General features: G+C 37.5%; 1 protein-coding gene across 1 annotated transcript; it reads left to right on the top strand.

Annotated features, from left to right (window-relative positions):
* The first annotated feature begins 415 nt into the window (after positions 1–415).
* LOC113286016 lies at positions 416–1,448 on the top strand. The gene is made up of 3 exons (XM_026534740.1): positions 416–723; positions 815–923; positions 1,050–1,448. The coding sequence occupies exons 1-3, from the start codon at positions 554–556 to the stop codon at positions 1,353–1,355; spliced, it is 585 nt and encodes a 194-aa protein (XP_026390525.1). The 5' UTR covers positions 416–553; the 3' UTR covers positions 1,356–1,448.
* Positions 1,449–10,009: the final 8,561 nt, after the last annotated feature.

Below are 10,009 nucleotides of genomic sequence, written 5' to 3'. Positions count from 1 at the left end.
GTTTTTCAATATGTAAGCTCCACGTTGACACAGGTCCCCTTTCATGTCGTATTCTTCACTCTCAAATAATAGACACTTTCGTTTTTACTTGCACCAAAATATCCATTGTTGAGAGGTATCAAAGTATCAAAATACCAGTGAGTATTCCTTGAGTGGATAAGAGGACCAACAGCAACAGCTCCTTTGCCAAGAACTAAAGAAAAATCTTATCACTTTGTACACTTCTACTGTAAAGTACAACTATCAAAGAGTTATCAACATGCATGTCGGGAAGCAGACTTCTTTATCACTTTTTAGAGTTACATCCTTCGTTCATTCAAAATTAGGTGAAAACTAAAGTCAAAGGTTCACATAGGCATTGCAACAGTGTGTTCAGTCAGTCATCATAGTTTGTCTATAAATAAAGCTCCTCATCTCATCTTCATTTCATATCAAAACCAAAGAGCAAACATACAGAGCTAAAGCCTCAAAGGTAAAAGCATCTGGATTTTTTAGCGAGAGAGAATTAGTAGACTTTAAGAGGGGATTTAAAGTTCGTGAGAGTCTGGGAGATATGGGAGTTTTGCAAAAACAAAATGTTAGCAATTCTGCTTTGCCATTGTTATCTCTAAACCATGTATCATACCTTTGTAAGTCAGTTACCGAATCAGCCAAGTTTTATCAAGAAGTTCTTGGTTTTGTTCTCATTAAAAGACCCTCTTCTCTCAAATTTGAAGGAGCTTGGTAAGTTACAATATAAATTAGCCATCCTTTTTTGTATCACAATCTATTTGGATTTTAGTTTTGGTCTAATGAAATTATTGGAATTTTACAGGTTATTCAACTATGGAATTGGGATACATCTTTTACACTGTAATTCCATTAATGATGTCCAACAAATGCCAGTAAAAATCAACCCCAAAGATAATCACATTTCTTTCCAAGTAAGCTATTTTCTTCCGGATGTGCATATTATTAAATTGCTCATGTTGGCCAACATGTATAATCTTTTTTGGATTCATGTGGTAGTCATTCAAGACTAATTTCTTATGTTTTGTTAATCTTTACAGTGTACAGACATTGAACTTGTAAAGAAGAGACTACGGGAGATGGGGATGAAGTATGAAACTGCCCTCGTCGAAGAAGGTGGTGTGTTCGTTGACCAGCTCTTCTTTCACGACCCTGATGGTTATATGATTGAAATCTGCAACTGTGACAACATTCCGATTGTTCCACTATCTGCAAGTGCATGTCCCATACTTAATAAGCCCCGGTCCTACGTAGCTGCCAAGAAGAGTAAAGCACTTAATGCTGTAGAGATGGAGACGCGGATGATGGAAAGCTTGTTTGCCAACATGATTGATATTGCCATGTAGAGATCTCAAATTAAAATACCATTTAAAGTTCTAAATGTCTGAGCTTTCATAATACAAATTTCATTTTTGAACAATTTTAGGGTTTGTTGATAAATTATTTTATTCATAAAATGGGTCATTTGTCCAAATAATTTTAAAACATGGTTCAAATGGACGAGTAAAAATTATTATGGATGAAATGGACACCAAAAAAAATTAACAAGGATGAAACTGGATTCATCCTGACTTAAACTTAAAAAATAGCAAGGATGAAACTGGATGCATCCTGATGTAAATTAAAAATAAGAAAAAATATTTAAAAATGGGTAGGATGAAACTATTTACATCCGGGCTATTTTTACATTTTTGTCCATTTAAACAGTATCAAAATCTTAATGTCCTTTTCACCCAGGAATTGTTTGATTTTGGTCTTTAGTTTTATTTATTTTCATCTCTAGCAACTTCTGTAAGCCAATTATATGGTTCTTATGACTATACATGCGCTTTGTTTGATTGCTGCAATGATTTCAATTATACTAGAACACTGCAATAATTGGATTGTAAAAGAAAGTTTGTGCCTAAAGTGAATTTGTGTTTGAAGTGAAAGTATCATTTTTCCTAAAATGGATGGAGTACATCGTTTTATTAATTGTAAAGAAAAATTAGTTGATGCATAAATCAAAATATGGCTACATAATGTGTTATGCATCTTTTGTGGTGGTTTGCATAATCGCAATGAAATCAATTTTTGAAAATTGTGCCTAAAATGATAACACCTCCGGATTTTTGAAAATTATGCCTAAATTCGATATTGTTGTTTGTAGTCATTGTGTAGATCTCTTTAAAATCTTTTTAACGAGATAAAATTTGTAAAATTCCAACACACGAATTTTTAGATATGTTTGTTTCTAGTTTTCTTGCCAATTATACTCCTGAAAAAATATGATACATAACGAATTATAATACAATTTGACTCTTATACCTATTTACCCTTCCTCCTTGGTTTATTTACGAAATACCTATTTTCCCTTCCTCTTCGGTTGATTTACGAAAATGTCTGATACCTATTTGCGCTTCCTTTTCGGTTTATTTACGAAAATGTCTAAAAGAAGAAAAAAAAAATTTATTCAGGTGGACATTTTTGGTTTTTCGGTTCGGACCATTTCCAATCTTTTTGTGTCAATTGATCACTTACATTTTAGAAAAAAAGTGACCATATAGAAGGTACTCCCTCCCTCGCTTCGCTCGGTCGGTCGACCCAATCATTGAGTAAGACTTATCAAACGTGGTTATGATCTACATTTCTACTATGAAAATCAAAGGCTACTCAAGCGATTTGGACTTCCATCGGGAATATATACTTTCCGTAAAAATCCAACATTTTATTTGGATTTTTTTTTTGTTTTTTGGAACAATGATCTTGGACTACATTTTTAACTCCTTCATGAGTTATTTTATGACAGTTACGGGGTTCAAACCTCTACCTCCACAGCGGGAAGAAACATGTCAACCGTCAGACCACTTGGTAGTTGGTTGGAAACGTATTCATAAATGCCTTCATGTGAAAGATATAATTGCTAAACATAACCCTGACATTGACACTGTTTTCCCTTATGCTCTAATCAAGTGACAAAAAATATCATTGGTACTATGGATTTAAGCTTAGGCTAAGTTCTATGGGCTAGATATCTGGATGCTAGATTGGCCATCCACGTCAGTTAGGGCAACCTCCTATGTCCTATCGGCTAGATATCTAGCAGCTAGATTAGTCATCCACGTCATCTGGGACCATTATAGAACGATGTTTGGTTCAGCGCTGAGCGCTGTTTGGTTCAGCGTTTTAAATCTTAGTCGTTAGATCATAAAATTTATCTCCCAGCGTTGAACCGTTCAGCGTTAAAAACAATTTTTGAGCGTTGAAGCATTCAGCGTTTCAATCTCGCTGCTAGTTGAACTGCGAGCATTTGCTAGGAGAGAGAACTATCTAATGCTAGTGTTAACTTTTTTCCCACACTTTTTTCATGATTTACAATATTTTTTGGCCAATCTAGCAGTTCAATCTAACCCATTGGAATTAGCCTTATTTCATCTGTTGTCGGGGAAAATGCTCATGAATGGGTGAGCAATTACAGGTGTATAGAGCAATTATAACAAAAAAAAAAAAAATGTGAAAACTCGTATGTCAGATTGGCAAAAAGTTAACACTATTCATAATAGCAGTTCTGTGAATAAATCTTTTACTCGTATATGAAATAGCCACGACAACAATAAAATTAAGATACATTTTGATGAAGCTTTTTGTAAATTTAATGGGAAAGCAGGAGTGGGACTGATTTTGAGGAATTTTGTTGGTGCTTTCAGTGTAGCTAGATTTGCTCCAAAATTAGCAGTAGATCCTAAGCAAGCCGAAGCACTGGCATCTTTAGCAACAATTAAATGGGCAAGAGCTAAAGGCCTCACTAATATACACCTAGAGGGTGGCATCCAAAGTCTGGCCAATGCCATTATCAAGATAGAGGGCGCAGTTAATTGAATTAATTCAAATATCTTCTAGGATTGTTGTTTTTTCTTAAACAAGTTTGATTTTTGAAAATGTAGTTTTGTTCATAGAGATGCAAGCAAGGTTGTTGACTCTTTAACAAAGCATGTTTTATCGTCTTGTGTAGCAGAAGAATGGAAAGAAAATAACCCCTCTTAACCGTGGATTTAAGCTCCGTGCAATTTTCTCCGTCTAATAAAATCCTTCTTTGACTTTCATATTAAAAAGAGAAAAAAAAAATGTACGCACTTTTATTTTAATTAAATTTCTTTAATTTGTTCCAATAATAGAACCAAGATTACAACAATGGTTATATATATTGGTCCAGTTCATCATGCATAGGATCAATTAACTTAGGTCCCTTAAATGTGATTTCATCCCGGTTTAAATTTAAAGGAAACAAATCCAAATTCAATCAACAACCATGTGCAGTTAAAATTGTTGGGAATAAATAGCAATAATGCAGTTTTATGATTTACATAACAGCCTTTTGTTGTTTTGTTATTGCCAATGGAATGGACCAATAATGTTGGTACTAGCAAAACCAAATCTCGTTTACACATAAAGATTAGTTGTTTATTCATATTAAAAATTCAATTCGTTTTTCGTAATCCAGCTCTTTGGGCATATTGATTCCTTCAACAACTCAATGTTAAAAATTCTGATGATTCCTTAAAACTCAAGTCTTGCGTACCGATATCTCTTAATCATCCACCCCATTTTCTCTTAAACCAAAATACAGAAAATAATGGTAGGTGATAGTTTAATGTCCATGCTTAGCACATGATAGACACAGCGCTTATTACGATTTCATAAATGACTTACTTAAATTGGGATTAAGTTGAGTTTACTATCATATAGTGCGCAGCATACAGTCAGAGATGGGTAAGGAAACAGGTTGGTTGTGTGAGAATGGAAGATATTTGAAGTCTCCAACATGTGCTTACGGTTATCACTTATGCGGCTCACGACTGTTATGAAAATTTCACTCTTGACAAGAGCAGGAGAGGATCACAACTGAATAAGCTAGTTGCTGCCCATTTTCGAGGTGGCTGAGGATCGAGTTGCAAAAGATAGGATGGTAACTTGGTATCTAAATATCTAGTTACAGATAAATGATCATGATTTTTGACTTGTTGTATAATAAAAGGGATATACTGATCCAAACAAATGCATAACGTACAAAGCTGTACCAACTTCGACTGCAAACAACTTCAACCTAATCTTCAACTCGAGGGGACGCGTTTCCATTGGTGCAACATGTGAACCACGGCCGTCTTCTGATAAGACCCAAAGGGAACAAGATTCTCCATGCGACTATATTATTCTGCTACGTACTTGTCGTCAGCGAATAAGTTTTGATTCCTAAATTATCACACACTCCATTGAGAAAATGTGTACTCTATTATCTTGGAAAATCAACTCTAATTATTGTGGTTAAATTTTTAAGCAACATCAAACGAGATCGACTGGCTGGCATAATATGAGTCAGATCAGAAACTTCATATCTTGGATAATGTCTCTTACCTTGCCATATAACAGAAGCTCTTGACTTGGTTCCGCTTGTCTAATTTTAAGATATCTTCAACATTTATTTTTTTTGAGCCAAAACCGACTATATTTTTGGGAATTCAACATCTTTTTCGTCCTGAGGGGATCTTTAGTCTAAAGTGACAAAGCAGGTAGAGAAAAACATAGGCAAAAGAACAAAGATGAGCCATGTGCATAGAAAGAAACAGACTCATGTTTTGGCGGTCAATTTATACGCGTAAATCAGTAACCACGTTGGATTCAAGGAACTCCTCTCCTCATACACGTTTACACACGTCGTGTTCTTCACCCTCAAAAGGATAGGCACTTTCGTTTTTGCATGCACCAAAATATCCACTGTTGGGAGGGTACCAAGGTATCAAAGTATTCCCATGCTGGATAAGATCACCAACACAGCTCCTTCGCCAAGAATCTGAAACCTTATCGCTTTGTGAAATACGTGCAAAACTAATGCGAGTAGTTATCAGCAATCATGCAGGGAAGAATTCTTTTGTCACTTTTTGGAACCACATCCTTCGTTGATTCAAAATTACTTTCACGTATTAGGCGACAACTAAAGTCAATGGTGACTATGCAGACAGCACGCATCATAGTTTTTGTCTATAAATATAGTTCGGGTTTTGTTAATTTTTGTATATCCATGGACCACGTACAAGAAAATATTGAATTGGAAATTACAAAAAAACATTAAAAAATAAGAACAATGGTGCTGATTTGCATTGGAGAACGCCAATTTTATGAATTTTTAAAATTATGTTCCCTTCGTCCTAATTTACTTACCTAAATTGGTTTTTGCATGAAAATTAAGGAAAGCAGAGAGAAGAATCTTTTTTCCAAAATTACCCCAAGCTAGTATTTAAAATACATAGTTTTTACATATCTAGTTTTTCGGTCTTTCCTTGGAGAATTCAAAACAAAACAAAAAAAGAAAAATCTTAACTCAAGAGAATAAAGGATATATAGAAAGAGGATTATTTAAGATTGTGTATAGCAAATAGAATTACACAATTCTGAATACCATGACCAGATTCCAACATAGGGGTAGATTAGGATAAAATGAGGAAAAATATGAAACCTAACAACTAAATTTGTAGGTCCACAAAATAGGTTTGCCACGTGGCCGCACAGGAATGCACGAGATAGGAGTGAGGATCTCACTTAAAAATCTCGGTCAGTGGCTTGTCAAATCAAGTCCGGATCGTCATTATTGAACAGTCAACGAAATGAAAAACCAGGCACGAGATATCATATTGAGACGAGGTGACTCGTTTGAAGAAGTCTAAATTGCGAAGGATCAATTGGAGTTCCCGGCAAGATACCAATCACGAAATGAAGTTTGGCGAAGTAAGGTTACTTGGATGGAAAAATAATCAACGAACTCAGTAAATTATGGAGCAAGAAAAGGGACGGATGTCCCGACATACATTCAAAGTTGTCAGCGAAAGAAAGGGGAAAACTTTATGGAAAATGACCTCGGCGAAGTATAAAGCATATCCACGAGATCCTCACGAAGTAAAATGAGTTGTACACCATTAGGGTCGATTGGTCTATATATAGGGGTCCTGGGGTAAATGTAAGGGGGTCGGATTCGGTGAGAAGTGATAACTTTGTTTAGGGAGATATTAGGGTTTCCTTGTACTTGAGAACTTGTATTTTCATTGCTTGGAGTGGTTAATTAATAAATAACTTCTCATCTAAACATTTATCATGTCTTAGATCTGTTTGTTTTCTTACTTGGGTGTGCTACCGGATTTTCGGTAGTTACATTTTGGCGTCCAGAAACAGGGACTTAGATTAGGGATTCATCCTCATCTAAGAGTTTGAGAAAGGTTGAAACTGTTAAAGTTGTAGAAGCTAAAGATTTTGGGGAGTTGTTTTAAAATTAGGGTTTTGTAGGTATTAAACGATTCATTCGTAGTTAAGATCAGAAATCTAGGAAGGGGAGTAATCTTAAGGTGTTGCATTGAAAGCGGAAGTAGATTTGGAGATATCGAGTCAAAGATTAGTTGATGGCCAGAACACCAGATCGAGCAAGACACTTGATAGCGACGAGGAGTAGCAAACGTTTGGAAGCGAAAAGAGGAGGAAGAATGGAAAGGGGAGAAACATCAGTTACAGGGGAAAGACAAGACGTGAACCGACGGCGGAATAATCAGACTAATGAAGATGGATTTATGGAAGGCTCGGTACACACTTCTAACACAGACATCGTTGCAGAGGAATAAATGAGCCACGAGGAGTTGGAAGAAAACATTGGTGAAGAACACATGACGTTAGAGCAGCTAAGGGAGACACTTCTCCTCGAACGGGAACGAGACAGGGATTTAGCAGAGCAATATGCCCGGCTGATGAGACAAAACGCTAGGTTGGAGCTACAAAGTCGCCAACTTAACGAGGAAACGGAAGCTGGCGCCATGGACTCGGGAGGAAACGCGATATCTTCAGAGGAAGAAGGGCCACGATGGAGGAGATTTTCACATGAGGACGACGGAGGAGAACGACGAAAAAGACGGCAAAGGGAAGGCAGTGAAGAGAGAGATTTGAGAAGAGCGTTAGAGGCAACAAGATGGGAAGATCAAAGACAAAGACATGAAGAAGAGAGGAGGAACGAAGATGAAACGAGTCGAAAGGAGGAAAGGCAATATGATGTAAACCGGAGACACGAGAAAGAAATCAGACGTGGGGAAGGGAGGCTTGGCGTGGTGAGAGGAGACCATCATGAAAAAAACGAAGGAAACCTGAACCACGAGGTCATGAATGAGCTACGAGATATGAGGAAACTGATAAACAATTCGCGAAGAGGTGGTAGGGTGCAGCTGGCAGAGGCGATAGAAGAGGAAGATAAATCTTCATTGACTTACGAGATAATGTACGCGAACATTCCTGATAAGTGCGTGTTGCCAATATTTTCAAGCATATTCGGCGGATCGGAAAGTGTTGTGCAACACTTGAAGCAGTATACTCTGTAATTGATGTAGTTGGGACGAAACGAAGCAGTACTCTGTAAATACTTCCCGGCGAGCTTGACCGGCGAAGCATTGGCATGGTTCGACGGACTACCAGAAAGATCGAGTTGACGAGAAAATTTTTATCCTAGCCTTCGTGAACGCCTTATTCCCGAATGACTTATTGTACATCCAAATATTTATAATCCGAAATTCCTTGACGATGAATGAGTTAAGGGAGTATCAAGAGGAATACATAGCGTTGGAGGAGAAGCATAGGAAAGTCAGCGAAGTGACACCACTTCTAGCAAAGGAAGGAAATTCAAGGCTATTACCAAGAACAGTACATATCATGGAGAATGATCTGAAATATGAGAAAGGGGAACCTTCAACCCCAGTTCCGACGAAACTTGTAGTTGTGTCAAGCGGAGACCAAGAGTTGATCGACCAGCAGAGATACGAGGAGTCAAGACGAATGAATTATGAGCCCCGAAGCAGTAACACAAGATATCATAACATAGGAAATCAAGGACCTAGGTTTGGAGAGCGAAGACCAAATGCACCAGCCTTTGAAGAGGTAAAGCTTCCTAGACTTAATACAACTGTGGAGAAGGTATGAGAAGCGATACTGCTGACAGAAGAGATTTCGCCTCCACCAAATCTGGGAAAAGAACCACCTTCTATTACTAGGAGTCATGAATTTTGCAGGTATCATCGGTTTCATGGTCATAACACGAATGACTGCCGAAACATCCGAAGGATCATACTTCGTCTACTGGAACAGGGGAAGCTCGCTCATTTTCTGGAAGGATATGTGCAACCACCCCCACCCCCACCTTGCGACAATCAACAAGTGTACCGAATCGAAATAGATCGAGGAACCTACAAACTGAATTGTAATTCGATAATACATTCAGCCAAGAGCATTCAAAATTTCCATGATAATATACTCAAAAGAGTGCATAAGAGGGACTTCGAAGGGAATGAGATATTTAGCGTGGAAAAGAAGGGGTCATTGGAATAATGGCAAAAGAGGGAGATAACATTCTCAGCAAAGGACACACCAGAGGGAGGAGCTTTACACACAGAGCCGTTGGTCGTAACCTTAAATTTTGGGAAATATTCAAGGTGGGAGGAAGACGAAGTCAAGAAAGATAAAATTTGGGCAATAGACATAATCCTGGTGGATACGGAGAGTTCAATCGACATACTCTTTTATCATGAATTTAGGGGTACAAAGATTCAGACCTTGTACCCTCGACATATAACATATACGGGTTCAACGGGGTTGCGTCAAAACCAAAGGGAGAATTAGTTGTGAAGATTTTTGCGGGCGAGTTGGAAACAAAGGTTACTATTTGTTTGATAGATATAGACTCTCCTTATAATGCTCTTATAGGTCTTCCATGGATACATGGGATAAAAGGGATTGCATCTACGTATCATCAGGCTGCGCGGTTTCCGATGCCAAGTAGAATAGGCGAGATTAAGGGAGATCTAAAGGATGCGCGAGATTGTATCGCAAAGGATGTCCAAAACTATGAGGAAAAACTGAGAAGAAAGATAGAACAGAAGAAGGTATGCGAAGCAAAGAGAGCGTAGCAACTGATGGTGTTCACTATTGGGATAAGCGAAGAACA

This window comes from Papaver somniferum, chromosome 6 (assembly GCF_003573695.1).
Source record: "Papaver somniferum cultivar HN1 chromosome 6, ASM357369v1, whole genome shotgun sequence".
Classification (NCBI taxonomy): domain Eukaryota; kingdom Viridiplantae; phylum Streptophyta; class Magnoliopsida; order Ranunculales; family Papaveraceae; genus Papaver; species Papaver somniferum.
Note: the sequence above shows the minus strand (reverse complement) of the source record. Positions and strands in the feature narration are given on the sequence as shown.

Excerpts from the sequence above, each read along its gene's own strand:
- LOC113286016 (XM_026534740.1), top strand. The coding sequence starts at position 554 with ATGGGAGTTTTGCAAAAACAAAATGTTAGCAATTCTGCTTTGCCATTG. Across the intron at positions 724-814 it reads CTCAAATTTGAAGGAGCTTG|GTTATTCAACTATGGAATTG; the intron begins GTAAGTTACAAT and ends GGAATTTTACAG. Across the intron at positions 924-1,049 it reads ATAATCACATTTCTTTCCAA|TGTACAGACATTGAACTTGT; the intron begins GTAAGCTATTTT and ends TAATCTTTACAG.